The sequence below is a fragment of the Cloeon dipterum genome, chromosome X, assembly GCF_949628265.1.
Source record: "Cloeon dipterum chromosome X, ieCloDipt1.1, whole genome shotgun sequence".
In the NCBI taxonomy this organism is placed as follows: domain Eukaryota; kingdom Metazoa; phylum Arthropoda; class Insecta; order Ephemeroptera; family Baetidae; genus Cloeon; species Cloeon dipterum.
In genome coordinates this window covers 4,998,018-5,017,508 of record NC_088790.1, presented here as the reverse complement: position 1 = coordinate 5,017,508, position 19,491 = coordinate 4,998,018, and the positions used below count along the sequence as shown (strand labels likewise).

Below are 19,491 nucleotides of genomic sequence, written 5' to 3'. Positions count from 1 at the left end.
TCAGATTCGCTAACGGAAAGTCTCACGAGCGATGGACAAGGGCTCGTTGCATGAAAAAATAATCTTCTGGTGCGCGGACCATCATCCAGAGCTGACAAGATTTAAATCTTCCGAAACGAAAGGGGTTGATTGTTCTTGCTGGACCTTTAAATAATCCCTTTGTCCCGTCGGCCAACGTCCTGCACGGGAATTTTTTTACGTCCGAAAACGGCTGACAGAATATATACTCCGTGCAGAGACATTCATTAGACAAGTGCAAACGGCCGTTCGTTGTTTGCGTAGTTTTTATGGTCCATTTCAAAATTTAAAAGGCCAACGGACAAATTTTGACCAACTGTCAGATGCTTATTGTTCCACGCAAATGCGCAGTTCTTTTGCTAAAAAATATATCCTCAATGTGAGTTCTTTTGCAACACGTGGTGAGAGCAAAAATTTTCGTACATATTTTATCTGCAAGATTCCTCTGCAGTCATTGCTCTGTTTTTACAACGCGGGAAGCTCTATGCGCATAGATTGCAACATGCACAAGGGGTCGGCACTTCGCGTGTCCGCCGTTTGCGTAAGCCATAAACAGGCAAAGGGTTGTGCTTTTCTATTCGCTTAACCCTTCCGCCCGAGCAAAACAAGACAAATGCGATGAAAATTCCCACTCGTCAGCTCTGACAGCAGAGACGCCCGCGCACACTATATGAAATTAACTTCATTTCTAGAGTTTCTCCGCGGGCTGTGTTGGAGGGCTTCTCCAGCTTTTCTTTTATTCAAATTCTAATACTCATATGAAGCAAGGGGTATGTATACAGCAGCACCGGACGAATACAATGAATACGAAACTAGTGCCGAGTTGCATCAGCAGCAGCATGAAACTCGATACCTGCGGCCGCATGCGTCTCGTCATCGTCGTCTCTTCACTTATTCCTCAGCGAGAGAGAAGGACGAATAGTATATGTGTACTCAATTAGGCTCACGTGATCTCTTTCATTAAAGTCTCCTCGACCGCCCACGCTGAGTGCTCTCTGTGTGCTTGAGTGGCGCATTGGCAGCCAAATTGCAATGACAAGCTCTAACGGGAACGTTGAATAGGAAATTTAAAAGTGCTTTAAAAAAGTCTTACTTTAACATTTAATTTTCTCAGTGGCCAAAACGAGTCATTTTAAATTTCTGGAAATGGAAAACAATTATATTTTGGTCAATTTTGAAAGATTTGTTCTTAATGTTGCGAATCCTGAGACAAACGCGCAGAAAATTAAACGAAACTAAAAATTAGCCATTGTAAACATATATGTAATACACAAAAAACTCTCATGCACGGTGAATAACATTTTACGGCTTCCTCTGGAGCAAGTTAGCACCTCTGCTCTGTTCAATTTAAGCAGGAAAACGTTTTTGCTGGCCTGAGAGCAAAAATGTGGGTCCGTTGTGCCCCTTTTCCATCAAGCAGAGCCGGCGAGCTTACAATAACTTGCTCCATTATTTTCAGATCCACTTGCGCCAGCAGCTATTTATCTTTTTATACGCGCGCTGACTAACATTATTTCAAGCAAATTTTCTGACAACCTTATTACAGAAAATCCTGCAAAGCATCACACGTACGTCGCGTCATTATTGCCCACGGGGCTCGGCTCGTTCGCAATATAAACTACACACAGCGCCAAGCGGGGGGTTTCAATCAAAGTGCAGCGTGAAATCCCCGCACGGCGAGCGAAAATGTTTATTTTCTTCTCGCCGGCACGGATCACCAGCGAAAATTTCTCATCGAGCGAAATTTCACACTTTCTCCTAGCTTGCTGCCGATGTTATTTGCACACGAAACTTATTCACATTATAAATGACTAGGGACCACCCTTCTTGCACTCGCCCCTAGACCTCGGGGGAGTTTTTATGCATGGAAAATTGAAGGGGGCTGTCTGCGGGAGAAAAAATCATGCGTCTGACAACCGACCCCTCATTATGCACTATATTTCAAAAGTCATCGTTTTGGCGGCCGGCCGGCATATTCGTAAAATAAGGGATGTTAAAAATGTTCGGTTTTCTTAATAATCGGCCTCAGCAATTTATTTATTTTGCCAATTTCCATCAGTTTTTTGTTTCTTTTTTGATTACCACGAGTTAAACCGTGGAAAACATGATTGAGTTTTATTTTCTTCTTAAATCTTGCAAATTTTATATCGTAAAACACGTCTACAGGATTCTCTTGAATGCTAAAATTTTGAAATGGGGGCGTGGTTCTTAAGGAAATTTGAAAAGGTAGGCGTGGCACGTGTTACAAATCATGCATTGGACGTTTTTCTCTGATTTAAAACTAAAATCCTGATTAGTCAATAGATTTACTTTTCAAAATGCTTAAAAACTCATTATCCATGCTGCTTAAATGGTTCGAACATCAGAAACCAAATGGATAATCCGTTTTGCACTGCCCTTTCATAAATACAGCAGACTTTTGGTTTTGATTTCGGCCTGCCTAATTTTCTTAAATTTTTCTGATATACACACACACTCACTCACACCACCCACAAGGAACGCCGCGGAGAGGAGTATTTTATTAATGATAGCGCGCGGCACAACCGGTTTTCCTCGTGTTTTTCTCACCCTGCCCAACCTTTGAGGTCGCGGCCGGCGCTCTTGAAGAAAAAGGCAGCCGCCGAGAGAAATGTCCAATAAAAGGCAGTCGTAAATATCTGACGCGACATGAGCAGACACGACTTTGATTTTATTTAATATTCAACGCGCCTCGCTACTCTAATTTATAGCCCAGTAAAAAGCTCGAAATGATGCGCGCTTTCAAAGTTTCTGCGGAATATTTCACCTCTTATTAGCGGACGCGCGCGGCGTTTATTCATTTTTCGTACGTAAAATTAATACCGTGCGCTGCTTTATTGCAGCATTTTTTCGTCTAAGTGCGCGGCAATAAAATAAAATGTGTATGTCCCGCCGCCGCAGCCGCCGTCGCGAGCGTGGATGCGAGCGAGGCTCCTCTCTCGCGAGCGGTGATTAGCATCACAAAAGAAAGGAGAGTGCTGGATCCTTGGCACACTCGTCATGCCTGATGATGACACTCTCAAAAATTTTATCGCCCCGAGTGATTGTTATCGCCCATCTGTGATTTTCGGGGCGCCCTGCAGCTCTGCCGCGATTAAAAAGTAGTAAAGACCGACAAGGACTTTCAATTAGATGCGGGGAAATCACTAATTTATGTGTCATTCTGATTTTATTGAGCCTAATCCTCGATTTTATGGACTGAGGTGCTTTTTAACACGACACAGGACCGTCTGTTGACGTTGTACAAACGGTTTAAACAATTTTTAAAGATATTTTTGTCCCGAAAACATTAATGAATAATTGCAGGGATGCAAAAACCGATTATCGATTAGTTTTTCTGTGACTGCTATTATATGATGTTTCGACCATCAAACGAGTTTTTAAGCATTTTATTTCTCCAAAACAAAAAGTTTTAGCTGAACATTTTTGTTAATACAATATTCCCACGCTTTTTAACACGTTCCAAGAACTTTGTACTAATATTTCGGAGAATCGCATCCCTTTTTAATTAATTTTGATACCAACAAAAGGCAATTTTTATCGATTTTATTCGCCTAAATATCGATTATTTAACTTATGCTAATATTTTACCCAAAAATTGGCAAATGTTGCCCATTTCTAGGAATAAACTAATGTCGTTTCGGTACTAATTTCTGCTTTTTGGACGTCTGGGAATTTTGTGGCATTCGCGGCCGCATATTGAAACACACTCAACAGCTAAAAGCTTTTTGGTCTGCCGAGATAGACCGCATACATACATTTTTCGAGCGCAAAATGCCAAAGCAGCGCTCGCGGCGACTGGTTTCATTGGTGGCAACAGGTGCCTTTCGGAAGGCATTCATCTCAAATTAGGCTCCACTTAGCACACGCCACAAAATGATACTTGGGCGTTACACACGGAATTGACTGAGAAGCCACAGAGGCGTGCACTACTTGATATTGGTTGTCACCTCGCATCAGCAGAACCAGTTCTAAATAATACAAAGTGTCGCTGTTGGCGCTTTCAAATATATAAGCCAATAACAAAATGAAAACACGTTTCGCGGCGGATCATCCCGGAATAAATTCTGCCATCCGCGCGTAGATCTCGCACGGCACAGAGAGAGAGTCGGTCGGCGGTCGGTCGGTTGGTCCGGTCGCTTTATCGCAAACACAAGGTCCATTGTTTCGGTTGGCACGAAACAAAAGCGCCAGTTTTCATCCTCGCCGTGCAGTGCAGGCGATATAATAAAATATCCAGCCATGCACGCATCAATGGACCGACTCTGGAGAGCTTTTGTTCGCCGCCTCGCGCGTGTTTTATGCGCCGGGGCGAGAGAATTATTAAATGCTGCCACAAGATAGTGCGCGGTGTGTACGCGCGATGAGCCCTCGCTGCATGCCCGGCTACACATTTCGCTATCAGCTCCTGTTCTCGCTGCCTCTACTGGATAAATAAATGCACGCGCTGCGTTCACATTTTATCCAGTGCTTTGTGTTTTCCGAGAGAGTGACAGCGGGCCGTCGGGGTGGCGGAGCGTGCACAAATCGCCGCGCAGACAAAGGCCACTGACCCAGAACTCTGGATGGACCGGTCAGACGGGCATCCAGGGGTCACTTCTTGCACGAACCTGTGCCGCGCGCTTATTGTCATCCGATTACAATGCGCCGCGTGCACTTGCCTCGCGACAAAAAGGACACTGGGAGGCGACAGGTTGGCACGGGCCATGGGTGCCTACAAATAGTCGAAATTCTCTAGAAATTTCAAATTTGAGCAAAATCTAAATGTGTGATATTGAAATTGAAGGAACAAGTTTTTTAGAATCTCTGCTCAGTCCAAATAACACCGCCAAAGCGAATAACATGGGGCCCCGAGTGGCTGCAGAGGAGCTATGACCCAATTTGGTTATCTTTTCACCTCCCTGCACTGAGACCTTTTGTTGGAACGCCAGAAATTTGTCCCTAAGGTGTGAAAACCAGCCCGTTGAGTTTGGGAGCATTTCAAGTCGCCTAATTAACCACCTTTTGACATCTATGACATATTGGGCAGCCAGGAAGAAACCCCAGAAATCCTCAAATTTATCTCCCATTATTGCTTTAGCACTCCTGAAAATGCCCTAGCAATGTTAGCCAAAGAGCCAGAAAATTTTAAATGCAATTTCTTGACATTTGTGCCAAGCAAATTGCCTAAGTTCTCCTACTTTCAAAAGTGGTGTGCAATTTTGCTCCTTTTAATCCGCAGATTATTGTGTTTTTTTTTCACTACCATTCGATGGTGTTTGATAAAAGATGGCAATTTGACTGTTATTTTTATGGTTTGCCCCAAAATTTAAAATTTTAAGAAATTTCAAATTGCCATAATTTCTTGGAAAAGGGTCACATTTCAAAACGTTACATTTTTGGAATCTGCTCAATGAGTCGAATAGAATGACGTGCAATTTTTATAAACGTTTGGATGTTTTTTGTCCAAAATTTTCCAGACAAAAAATGTTGTGGGAGAATCCCGTGCAGAAGTGTAACGGTTTGAAGAAGAGTATTTTCATGAATTATTTAGACTGCTCTTCCAGCAAATATAAGAGTCATTGTCGTATTTTCGTAAACGGAGCAGCGGAATTCAGTTTCCCTAAGTTCAAGCAGAATCATTTAAAAAGCACTCGCAAGCAAAGGGAGATTAGCTTTTAACTCGGAAATAATGCAGCATGCATATTATATCCTGCAGCAGGCAGAAAGTTCATCTAACACGTCATGCAGCGTCAGTTAACTGTGCGCATGCAACGAGCGGGAGGAACGGGAAAAGTCTCGGGTGCTAATCTCGGAGGCATAGACTTCTTCATTTTATTGTGATTTATCTGCGCGCCCTTTGGACAGCATCTAAAAATGAAACCCACATTTATAATCATTATTTGCACATCGCGTCAGCTTGTTCTGGCGTCTTTTTATTTCAAGGGGAGAATCGGAAAGCTGTGCAGCAGCGGCGGCAGCAGCCAGGAGAGAATAAAGAAAGAAGAGTTTTTCTATGTTATGTTCTTTCTTTCTGTCTTTGATATTCTGCTCGCTTGGATAAAAAAAAGGTCGTGACAGTGCAAGAAGTGCCTGGATTACTTTACCAAGTAACATTTTCGCCAGTCGGCAGTGCGAAAATTTTAACGAGACGTCAAAATAAATTGGCCCGAAAGGACAAAACCCACGCCTTTTGAAAGGATTAAAAAATAAGCTAATCGATTGTTGTTCCAAGATAAACTGCTTTTCAATCGGAACGAGATGTCCGATGGCCCCGAGAGTGCAATCGAGTTCAAATGCCACAACGTCACTTGTACGTACGTGCGACTGCAAGTCAGCTACTTTAAATTTAGACGACGTCTCCATTTAGAAGACTGACAAGTTTTGCCACTAAGAGTTGAAAGAAACCAATCAAAAATAAGCAAAGGATAAGTCTGTTTAGTGAACCCTGCCCCTTGAAGTGGCTCGCAGTTCAACCCGGAATCTCATAATCCCAAATCTCGTTCCTGTGTTCGTTCCCTGATGGATTCCAAAGGGTCAAATCGCACATTTTCTGCATGAAAGCTCTCGATTTGACCGCTCCAACGGTGTGTTAGATCTTGAAGATCGAACCCATAAATAACCCGTCAGGCGTCGTTAAGGTGGCCTATACATGGAAATTAATACAGGGGCTACCCTGACGCCAGGGTCCTTTTGCAAAAATAATCGGTATAGATTTGACCGCACATGACGCGTGCTGTCCGGTTCTCCGTTCTAGAAAAAGATCCGTTTTCTCTCTTTGTTAATCGCAATTCGTCTTTTCCAAGAAGTGCACAAGAGGTCAATTTAAAGACAGCTTGCCGCATACAAAATAAAGGATTAAAATAAATTTCTCGAAGCTCGCGTGGCTGTGGCAGACCGCCCTCAATCCCAATTAAGATTTCTGACCCAGAATCAGCGCAGATGAACGGAAGAGGGACAAGCCGAATCGCATTTTCCCATGGAACGAGAGAGCTGCACGGACAAAAAAACACACACACACACACACTCGGCCGCCGCGAACAATGAGATGTGTGCAGCTCGTGCTCCAGCCAAAAGGTCATTACGGAGGAGGCGGAAGATTCCGATGCGCGCGCGGAGAGAGATGCTGCTCGGCCGGACCGGTATATATTAGAGTCGTGACCTTTGGTTGAGAGGGCGTTGTACCATGTGAAGAGTGTCAGGTGTGCCCCGCGGCGGTGTAAATAAGGCACAATAACGGCAGCCACTCTGCTGAAAAATGGCAGACAAGTGCATCTCCAGCCGCCCGCGGGCCCTCTGCCGCCGAATTCGTGCGCGGCGAGGGCGCGTTTGTCGCGTGCTGACGCCACCTTTGACTCGCGGGTCACCCTGCACACTCGTAGTAAAAACGGCCTTGGCCCTCACCTTCGGGTCAGCAAAGGTTAGCGAACCTTTTCCAGCTGCTGCTGCTGCTGCTGTTGCTGCACGTCGGCGGTTTATTAAAAAGGAGGCAATCCTCGAATTTATTGCTCTCGAGACGCCGAGAGGATAGAGCGAGCTCGTCTGTTTGCATAAAATTAAAAGCGGCTTTAGGTGGAAATAAATTGATGGGTGCACGATTTTTGACCCAGGCATTTGCACACTTCGCTCAAGTGCGGCGCGGTTTAAAAGCTACCGAATGTGCCTCGCAGCTGGGCATTCAGACAATTGAATAATAGCATTAAAATCTAGCAAAAATTTCTAAAGCCTTCTAATCCATGGGAAAGATAAATTTTGCTGTCCTCCTTTTGGCTCGAAAATATTTTACACAATTTTTACTTTTATTTGGGTGAAAATCAATGTCTCATACATTTATAAATAATTTGCATTCGAATTGTAATACAAAGTACTGAAGTTACAAAGGAGGAATTCAAGCAGAACAATTTTACTGTTCATTAAGTTTCTCTTTTAATGTTTTCCCACATTATTTGTCTCGCTCCCAAGTGATGCCCTTTAAAAGACACGTTTTCCTGCGCAATCAATACAAAATGAGTCTGTCTTTAACTTCTCTCGCAGCTCCCGCTGCTTTAACATGTGTTTTCACGCTCCGACGGTCACGCATTGCACAAGGCGAAAAGTCACGAGGCTCAGATTTCGATTGTCTTTGTGCGTATAGAAAATGTCTCTAGCTCTTTTTTAATTTGCGAACAATATCCATCTCCGCTGGCGTCGCCGCCGCCGCAGCACCACCACCACACAGAGTGAGATATTGAGCGTTAAATAAGGAGTCTCTGCATTACAAGAGGGCGAATGAACCTTCCTTTTTAACATCAATGGGGAGGTTCAGTGTCAAGTCAGCAGATTACATTTTCACCCTCCCTCGCGCATCAACCTCGATTACAATATGAGGCGACGGGGCGATTTTTTGTCTCATCTCCTCGCCGTTTTAAAAAAAAAGAGAAGAGATTTTAAAGTCAAATTACTCTTCAGCCGAGTGACAGACGTACGCGAGTCAAAACGTTATTCTTTTGTCCGACGAGTGCGGAGCGTTTGTCTCTGCTCTCGGCTTTTGAATTTGGGGAAAAAAGGGCCCCCGGGGTCAGTGCTCGTCGCTATTGATTTTTGTGTGTTGCTGTGTAAATATGCTAATAAGAGTGGCCTGCGGGGCCGAGCAGCAACGCAGAGGAAATGACGAGAAAGTGTTGGGTGACAGAATATGGAAATGCACAATACACACTAATTAAAACCCCGCAAGCCAAGACCGTTGTGGTTGCGGCCGGCTTGCCCGACCACGCCGGGTGCTGCTGCTCGGTCCACTCTCTGTCCGTCCCGCCGCCGCGTGATTGATTGAGCAAAGAGAAGGCGGAGAGAGAGTGAGAGAGAGAGCGAAATGCAAACAGTCCGTCGCGCGGAAAATTCGGAATTGCATACATTAAGTGCGAGAGAGGGCCCTGCTTTTAACAAGATTCCAACAGCTGCTCTTTTGTGCCTGGCAAAAGTGACCGCTTCCCTTACCAACCGCGGGGCTAATTGCATTTTGCCTGCCACATAAAGTCCCCTGCGCTCAGGTCCGTCAAAATTCAAAATTCAAGCAAACAATCCCCCACCCAACACCAGCCGCGCGTCTTTGAGAATTAGAGCCCTGCGTGGTTGCAGTTTTGGTAGAAATGAAATGCAAATCGCTAAGGACGGGAAAACTTCATTTTGTAAATCGGTTATTTTCGATTATTTCTGCAAAACCAAATAAATTTATGTTATACTAAGGATTTTATCGAAAATCTCAGAAACCAGGTCAAATTTTACTATTTTCCCGCCTTATTTTTTATTTTATGGGGAATAACACCCACATTTAAAAAGTGATATTTTTAATTTCCATTGCGATAGTGATTTTTGAATCCCAAGAAAGCGAAAAATCAGCCTCCGCAGAGGGCTCTCTTTTTGACACCCAGCAGTCGTGTCCCTGTGTGCGTGGCATCCATCCCTCTCGGCGCCGGGATCCGCTGGGCAATCAGAATTGTAAAACGCGAATTAAAGTGTAACAAAGCTTGATGACAGAGTGAGTGTGCTTGCTTGCTTGCCTTCCTCGCGCGCACTCGGCAGCAGCGAATTGAATATGCATGACGTTTGTGACCTTACAGCGAGCCTGCGGGCTCGACCGCTGCTTGAATCGGGGATACCGGCCGCAAAAAGCGCAGATTCTGCTCTCGCATTTCGGCACCTGCACTTTATGTCCGATTTATGCGATAATCGATGAGTGGGAATGGAGCCAAGGATGCTCTCTTTTTGCGCCCGGGTATTTTTCAACCTCTGCTCCCTTCCACGTCATTTGAATCAGACCTGCTCTAATCGGTCATAATTCATCAAATTATGTGCGTGAAATTTGCTTGAAATTGAGACTTTCACCTATAGTGGGAAATTCAGCCGCCGCGACGAGTGCTGCGTGTTCGACGCCGCCACTTTACGGCCGAGATGAAAAATTGAGACAAATGAGCTGATGAATTTAAACAGATTAACGTGACAGGCACGAGAGCGTTGATATTAGGACAGCGCCGGTCGGTCGACCAGCAGCGCGTGTGACATCATCTTTTTATCTCCACGCTCAATTAAAGACGTCCACACACACTCCCGTTTAATTTCCATGCATGCCACGAGGAGCGACTCACAAAAGATGTTACACTAATTTTCATAAATCAGCTGCGTCGAAAGAGTGAAATTCGAGTAGGAGTCTTTCCTTAACTGGTGCCCTTCCCTACTTACAAATTTCTTCAGAAATAAAAATTATTAATTTGTATTTTAGAACAGTGAAAACTGTCGTAGGTATTTTTACAAAATGAATGTAAATTTTAACGTTTACAAACCTAGTATTTACTGATTTTTCTTAAATCTAACTTTATTGGCGCAAAATACCTCAATTTTCGATTTTCCTTGGCGGTCATTTCGCTGACCTGACGCGAATGCGATCCTCTCTCAGGCGAGAGAACGCACTCTCTTCTCTCTAGCAGCTTTTCCGCTTGATTACCTCGTCCGATATAATGCGTCCACAAGGGTGTTTTAATATCAAAAAGACAAATTCTAATCCCCTTGTGCTCGGCGCGGCTTTGTGCGCGCCGAGATGGGACGGATGACACGCACGGATAGTTCGATTTGCGTTCACACAGACTTTTGGGAGGCGTACGCGTATATTATCAAAGGACGACGCTCGTAGAGAGAAAAAAGTGCCGCAAACTTAAAAAACGCACGCGGGGGTTTAATTCCGTGCTGGGTGCATAAGGGTGAAACCGATTCCCCTCTTGTTATTTAAAATCAAATTATGGGGCCCTCATAACGCGCCTCTTTTACACACAAAATCAAGCGACCTTTTGTCATCTCCGCATGCTGCATGAGGGCCTCGAGCACGTCAAAACTATATGGAGGAGAGACGCATTAAATGATTGAGCGGGTTAAGGTTTATTGATCATTATGCTTTTATCAGAAGCGATCGATGTATTTTGGGATTTTTCCTGATATATTTGCAAAATCATCAAATCGAGATAATTTAATCAGGAATTTAGCAGAAAATCTCTGAATTTGACAATTTTTCCCGCCTTTGAGACACGAACCACCCCTCTTTTCAATTTTCCTGGAAACCACGCTCCCAATTTTTAATTCCTGCGAGTTTTCCAGCGAGTTACAATACTTTTTAATTTCGTATTTTTTTTTTTTTTTTTTTTTTTTGCTCATTTTATCCCTGTCCGAGGACCGGAGGACCGGGAAGGGCGCGCACTGCACTAGCACGAATGCTGAAACCTGGGTCCCAATAACACCGCGAACGGATAACATGGGCGCACCAGGCCGCACAGGGACCCAGCTCACTCAAGGGCCACTTGCCTCCGCACCGAGGACTACATTGAAACGCTAGACATTTGTCCCGTGAAGCCAAATCACGCATGCTGGAAAGGTGCAAACCAGCAAGTAGCGAGTCGGCGCCGGTGCGCCTCCCAGCCCGTTGAGCAATTTGAGCAATTCGAGTCACTAAACTAACCACTTTTTGCCATTTCTGACATTGGGTAGCCAGTATTAGATCTCCGAACTGCTCAAATACCTCTCATTGCTTTGACACTCCTGAGAGTGTCTTAACAATGCGAGCCAACGGGCTGGTCATTTTTTAGTTTTTGAAGAAATTTGCCCTCATTTTAAAATCCCCACGATTTTTTGCGCTTTTCTCAGAGAATCCACTGGACTTGTTTTTCGATATGAAATGCACTTCAAATTTCCAGTCATTTTTCCATTGAAAGTCTCATGAAATTCGATTATTTTATCGTTTAAATGCAAAAAGAAACAAACATATATTTTCACTGATGGTTCTTGGCAAAATAAATAGAAAGTGCAACCGATTATCCTCTTGAAAATTGAGTTTTAAACCGACTCTTTGATCATACTACTGACAACTGTAATACAAATCTTTAATTTTTGTACAATATAAAAATAGTATTTGCAAAAAATTCATTTTTTAGAATACTTTTTTCGAAGCATATATTTTTAGTGTGCAAGGAGGCTTGCCGAGACGCATCAATTGGGTCCAATCAAATCAATTTTCAGAGAAGCCGCGTGTCTTGCATCCTAATCGCACACGTTGCATATCGCACAGAGCGCATCTCTCGTCGCCCTCGTCTCGATCTCGCGATGTGATTCACGGCGCCGCGAGTGACGCAATCCTCGGGGACACGTGCTGCAATTTAACTTTGTTATACCCGTCCCACCGCATCAAGAACAATATAATATCTTATACAGCGAAGCGGCTTTTTTCCTCTTTTTCTCTCTCGCGCGCATACTCGTTGATTGCGCGCGGACGGCGAAAACAACTCGGCAAAATATGAGCGAGAGAGAGGAGAGTTGCATAAAAGCACAAATTTATATGCTGCAGTCGTGACGCGACAATAAAACGCATCTCTCGGCCATTCCGAACCAACTCCGTCTTATGGCTTTTGATGTCCATTATTGGAACTATCATGCTCTGTTATTTGCTCCTGCTTTTCTGTTCTCCGCCGTCACGATTTTCCATTGAAATTATAGGAAGCTTATACAACAGCTTTCATTTATTTACTTATTTTTTCCCACTAATTTGGTGTGTGTTTTTATTTTTACCATTCAAATCTTTTGTGTCTAACGGAGCGGCGGAAATCTGCTCTCAATTGAGATCCTTTTCGCGGTGGCGGCCACGATTTTTTCTCATAAACTGGTGAAAAATCCAACTCTGCGCTCGTGGCTATCGAGAAATGGAAACAAGAGAGGAAAGGGGGAAGAACGCGCTCACGATTTTTATTGACTCTTGAAGCTTCTGAGAAACTCTGTGATGAGGGTCATTTTATTCTAATGACTGTACATTTTCATGATATGAAATCGTCAAAAAATTCTTCATGAATCAGGGAAGTCATTTTCAGATTTGCTTTTTGCCCTTTAAAATTCTCCATGTGGAATGTAGAGGAGTTTAAATAAATGTTTCGTAGTGCATCAAATGAGACTATTCTTTGCGAAGGTGTTAAAGTAGGATTTGACGGGGAGAGTGAAAATCGAATTTAAAAAAAGTTCTTTTACTCAAATTTTTATGTTCCGGAAAATTCCTTATTTTTTTTAAATTTGCAAATATTTCATCGCTGCAATAATTAGAATGCTGAAGAAATTGGAAATGTATGCTGGAAGATATCCCAGTCCCCAATTTCCAGCAATTTATTAAAGCCTCCAAAAGTTTGGAAATAAGCCAAAATAAAGTTAGATTTTATGAAAAATTATAATACTCTGCCACAAACCGTTAAATTTCTGCTTGCGATTTTTCCAGAGCACTTTTTGGTTGAAATATCATGGAACAATCACGAATTTAACCAAAAGTATGAAAATCGCACATCATTCGCTTCTTTGACTCACCGAGAAGATTCTAAAAACGTTTTAAGAATTTTAAATCCCGAATAGATGTAGGAATAACGGGAACTGTTTCATTTTCATCTTTTATCACACACATCATTTTCTGTATTTGAATTTTAAAAAAAGTTTTAGGATTTAAAAATGCATATTAAAATTGAAGCTATATGGAACAATTTATTATAGATGAAAATGACTTACACAATTTGATTTTCCTGTTTTTTTTTATAAATAAAATTAAATAAATATTTTCCGAGTTCTAACGAATTTTGTTGGTTCTGCTTTCAGATGCTTGCGGCCTGTCGGACGTAGCGCACATCGAGAGTCTGCAGGAGAAGTCGCAGTGCGCGCTGGAGGAGTACTGCCGCACGCAGTACCCGAACCAGCCGACGCGGTTCGGCAAGCTGCTGCTGCGGCTGCCATCTCTGCGCACTGTCAGCTCGCAGGTGATCGAGCAGCTCTTCTTCGTGCGTCTGGTGGGCAAAACGCCGATCGAGACACTTATCAGGGACATGCTGCTCAGTGGCAGCTCCTTTTCCTGGCCCTACATGAGCTCCATGTGACACTCGATGTGGCGCCAGATCGCGTGCTCGGCTCCGCCACCCCCGCCCTAGCTCCCCGGCGGGGTCGACACCGCCGCACAGACGCTTCTCTTTTCTGAGTGAGCATAAAGGAACTCTCTCTCGTGTTTCTCTCTCTCTCTCTCTCTCGCTCTCATTCTCGTACATATTTTTGTACTCGCTGCTGACAATGCGTTTTCCACTCGCTTTTCCGCGCGGACCGACCGACCGGCCTCTTCTTTGTTAATTCCAATAAAAGGAGGCTCCCTGCTTTTTTGTTTTGTTGTTATTGATAGGTGTACCTCCTCCTGCTGACCCCGTCTGGCTGGTTTGCAAATTTTGGATTATTTCACACATGTACTTTTGTGCCATTTCAACTGGTTGAAAAGTTTTATAGCTTTAAAAGTCTGCTTTTCAACTTGACAAATTTTAATAATTTAAAATTTTCACGGTTTGCCGACGCATTCAAAATTTGCAAATATCCTGGTGTCAGGCCCCCAAGGGTACAATTGATGTTGATTTTCCAACTGCAGCAGACGGTATCGTTTTTCGTTGAATTGTAAAGAGCCGTGTCTGTTTATTATAGTCACAAGCCCCGATTTCTGTGCAGTCAAAAGACTCATCCTGGAACGCATCTCTTCGCCTGCAGAATTGCCAGGGTAGGATCATATAGAAGGATTGGTGTTGCGAATTATATTAAAAGTAAAGAAATGTGCATATTAATCTAAATAAAGCATAGTGACAATTTGTTGAAAAATTGGCATCGACGCATAGTTGGTTCAAGCTCTGTTGTTTCTCAAGCAGCGCGTGCATCTTTTGTATCAATCTGACACGGATTGTAGAAGAGAAGTGGCCCAAGTGAATAAATATTTGTACATTGTAAAGAGCATAACGCACTTTCTCACTCAACTTGTAAACTATATCATACTTTTTTTGTGAAAATGAGGAAAGGCAACGCGCTCTAGATGCAAAACCAATAATTGTAAAACTTTTAAATAATACAAATATATTGTGAAGAAAAAGGTATACACACGTGTCATTAAAATGTCATTGATAAAGAAATAAAACCTGCTTTTTAATTGACTACCAAATAACATACATTCGAAAAAAAAATTACAACTGGTTTTGACGAAATGGTAGAAATAACTGCCCTTTGGCAAGAATAAATGTCTACCAAATTAAATAACGTGCAGCATCCTATTTCCTTGATGAGAAGTACGAATTTTTAATAATCTGCAAAATTGCTGAAAAAGTGCTTCAGAATATTAGTTTGTTTTAATTTTGCACAGGGGTTTTCTAATTTTTTAATTAATTCAAAGTTGAGAAATGGCATTCTCAGATGAAAATTGTTTTTCCTGAGAGCTTTCCAGCTCAAGATTTTTTAATATTGAACATTTGAACGACGCAAACAATTTTTAAAAAGTTTTACTGTAAAATTTAATCATTAAACATATTTTCATGTCTAGAAAATTAATTTTGTGGACAATTTGGGAAGGTTTGTTTCCTCCTTAGATTTTTTTAACTGATGGATAAATATTCGATAAATATCGATGAATAAATATTCATCGATAATTTGCCATACATTAAAAATCATTAAATAGCTCTTGTCTAGAAAAACCGAACATTTTCTGCCGTTCTTTTTATCGGAAAAATCAAATGAATGCGAACCCTGACTTAACAGCGACAGTCAAGAGTTCATAAATCTCAATAATAAAAGAGTAGCTACATTTTAAAGGAAGCAACCAATTAAAGCTAGTCTTCTTGTGTGACATTTATTTTATGAGCCGTCGTTTCGCACTTCATATCAAATCACGCCTATTTTGTGCACCTTGTCACAAGAGCAAAAAGATTGGAGATTAGGGAAAAGCTCCTCTCAGCATACGCTCTGAACTAGAGAAATCAACGAAACATAAACTCGACCTGGCCCAGGTGGCCTTGATATTCAATTAACACTTTTATCTGATGAAGGACGGCTGGTTGTCTCCTAAAAATGACGAGAATAGCATTTTTGCGTATGTATCACGGCTAATTAAACCCGACACTGCGTATAGGGTGTAGCGTAATTGCAGAGGTGAGCATTGAAATCTCGATAGTAACTATACAAGGCACAGCTTTTAACAAAATTGTTTATGTTTTAATTGAAGAGAAGTAACAAAGCAAACAAAGTTTTTTCGTTTCCTTTTCACAATGCTCTTAAGCTGAATTTTATCCCCGTTTTAAAAGAAATAAGTTTTTACCACACTCTGAACTGCCTTTTGTTTTATGTACTCTGCGTGATCTTTATCTGCGCTCAATGCATGGTGTATAATTAGAGAGACGTGCCCCCCAAGCCTCTGTGTCTCTTGTCAATGTTTTGTAAACCTCAATCGCAGTTCCTCCTTCGTTCTTTGGCGTCTATAATAATTAATAATAATCCGCTAAATGCATATTTTTATTTAAGTTGTTGGTTTAAAAATTTGATCAACGACCCACATAGAAATATTTTAAAAGTACATTTATTCTTCATAACCTGAAAAAATTTTAACAAAGAAAATTTATTGCGATTTTCCTTCGCTTGAGAATGGATTAAAACCATAAAAAATAAATGATAATTGAAAAGAATACCTGATGAGAAAAAATGAAAAATATTAAAATATTTTTCAACTAAACAAAAATTAGGGACAAAGTTTTTCAAGTTTAAATTAATGCTACTTTTTCCCTTTCGTGTGAATTAAAAGCATCGTCAACTCATTCAGTCCTTGAGATCTACACGAGGCATACGCACACTTTTATATTTTGCTAATTGCCCGGCACTGCGCGTTTCATCTGTCCATTTATTTTGTTGTCTTCTCGACGCCGACTCGCCACTGGCAGAGTTCGCAGAAGAGGCGGTTGGTCCTCTGCCTTCGTGCCATCAACGCGTCTTCCGGGTGGCCAGCGCGCAGCTTTGTCCAATTGGACACACGCGAGCTGAAATCACGACGACGACAAGTGTCACAGCCGCGCTAATGACGGCCGCGGAGCGCTCGTAATTACGAGCAGCGGGCGGGGATTATGGACCCGACGCGTGCTTCACGCTGATCCTCACCGCGAGTGGAGCGAATCCACACGAACTATTTCAACTAAACGTTAGACCACCTTCCTCCGTCCAAGATGAATTATCAAAATGCAACAGAGTGGAAAAATGCGTGCAAAGAAGTGTCATATCAAAATGACAATAAAATTCGGTCTAAAGAGCTCTGCCAAAACATTTTGGGAAGCAGAAAATGAAAAAAAGAATACAACCATAGACATTTAATTCCTGGACTCTTGTTTATCACTTCAATTCCTACAATTCTAACTTTTTAATTCATTGAAATCTGATTAATGTGCTTGAGATTTATAAAAAGTTGAATTTTGAAATTACTATCAGCATTTTTCTTTTTTATTTTTTTGTCTGTGTTCATTATTTCAGTCTGGAGTATCAGTTTCCTATTTTAATTTTTAATTTATGCATTAGCTCACGTGAGTTTGAGTTTTTAATTTCAAGCAAAAAAATTCAAAAGAGGGATTTTTAAGGTTTAATGTTTTGTTTCCTCTATGAACCTGGTAGTCTCAAGATTTTGAGCTGCGGCAGACTGGCATTCTTTCCTGAAATTTGCATTTTTTTTACGGTGAAAACTGGCTCATACAGAAAGGGATGAATAGAAAATTTGTCACCGGAACAGGACAAAAGACTTTAATTTATTGTTTAATTATGTACAAGATATATAAAAAAATATTTTTGATTCCAGAAAGGGAAGGATCGAATGAACAATCCTCTTTAGGTCATGCAAAATATAGTGTTTGGTTGGAGTCTGTATAGCATCACTCGAGGCAAAGTTATTTATTCTCAAAAATCATGAATTGTTTCAAAAACTACCCCGCAGATCAGAGGAGTTGAAGGTTATTTTGTATTATTATTAAATATATTCAAATTCGAGTCATAAAAAATAATTTTCATCATCAATCGTACCCAATAAGCAGAGAAGCTAAAACATTTTTTAAAGGCTAATTTACGTCAGATTTAAAATAAAATATCCAAATTACTCTGAAGTTATTCAAAATTACTTGGAAATTTATAGAAAATGATAGCAAAAACCAATTTGAAAAGAAAGCTGCTTCAAGAACCCTAGAGCACTAGAGAAACTAAAATATACAACAAAGTTGCAAAATACGCTGTGCGCAAGTTTATAGCATCTCATTAGTCTCCTGCACAGATCACTTGCTGCAAATGCTCAATTTCCCTTTCTAAATTTTAACAGGGTCGTATTTTATGACACCGACTACAGAAAGGGCGAAAATAAATTTTCGCTTGACCCTCGTTTGGTCGGCACCCCAACACCATTAAAAATAATTTATTCTGCGGCGTTGAATTGGAGCCAACAGGTATATGGCCGCGTACACAGTTGTACAGACACACACAAGTGCCTGTTTTTTTTTATTATTTTTATTATTATTACTTGTGAGTGAGACGGACGAATGTGACTTTTTGAAGTGTTTCAGCCAAGCGAAAAAACGTTTAATTGATGGTGCGTGCAAACAAGAGGTTGGGCCAGGAATTTGAAAAGAAGCTGCAGAGTTTGTAACCCCTGCCTGCCGCACGAAGAGAGCTACTTGCGCTGCTTACTTTTAATGAATCGTCCACCCGAGACAATAGCATTGTTCTAAAGGGGTCTATCAATAGCCGTGCAGAGCACAGTCGGTCGGTTGGCCGCTCCGTCGTCCGACGAGCGAGTAACTAAACTCCGCGCGGAGGTCACGACATATCCGTATTTTCAGGCTAAAGGCCAGAGCATGTCTAAATAGCTCACTACCACTAATAAATACACTCTAGGCACTTGGCACAAAATGTGATTACGCTCGAGCCGAGACGCCGATCGAGACACTTTTTTGCTCCGGTGTCTTTTCAATATATATACATATATACACTTATTTCTTTATAATTCGCACTGCGCGATTTTTGCTGAGCAAAAATAGGCTCGAGCTGTGATATCGAGGGTAAACCAGAAATATACTGCACGCCAAAAAATCCAAAGAGTATGTAAGGAGCGCTATCAAGAAAATATGAAATAAACTCGAAAATTGTGGAGTGGTTGTCGCATTCTAAAATATAGGATCAAATTTCCTAAAATTTCCTGTTTACAGGAGCGACTCAAAATTGACGGTTTTTGAAAAGGGGATATTTTGGAGGGTTGTAATTTTTGTTCAGATTGAGGAATGTCCAAAAATTTGTTACAAAAAACTTATACATTTGACTTGCAACAACCTTTCTATGGTGGATTACTTCGTAGGTTAAAGGTCAAGGTCTCAAAAATCAGGTCGATTTTTTCAACAAAGTCTGGCATATACCCCAAAGCATAACAGTTGGAAAATGCTAAAGAGACAAAATGTGGCCCATACACGTAGCAATAACGTAAAAGAAAAATTTGGTGTAATTTTTTTCGCATTTTTAAGAAAATCGATATTTTTTTAAAGCTAAAATTTTTGTTCAGATTAAGAGCGGATTTGCCTCAAATTGGATTGAAAATCATGTCTTTTGGAGGTCAAGGTCGGGGGCTGGAAC

The 19,491-nt window shown here is 41.6% G+C and overlaps 1 protein-coding gene across 2 annotated transcripts in view; it reads left to right on the top strand.

Annotated features, from left to right (window-relative positions):
* svp (COUP transcription factor 2) overlaps window positions 1-14,995 on the top strand; it is a 52,646-nt gene extending 37,651 nt beyond the window's left edge. For both annotated transcript variants that reach the window (XM_065492860.1, XM_065492861.1), the window contains one exon: window positions 13,657-14,995. In XM_065492860.1, the coding sequence (XP_065348932.1) occupies window positions 13,657-13,931 (275 nt within the window). In that variant the 3' untranslated portion in view covers window positions 13,932-14,995. The remainder of the gene's footprint in view (window positions 1-13,656) is intronic.
* Window positions 14,996-19,491: the final 4,496 nt, after the last annotated feature.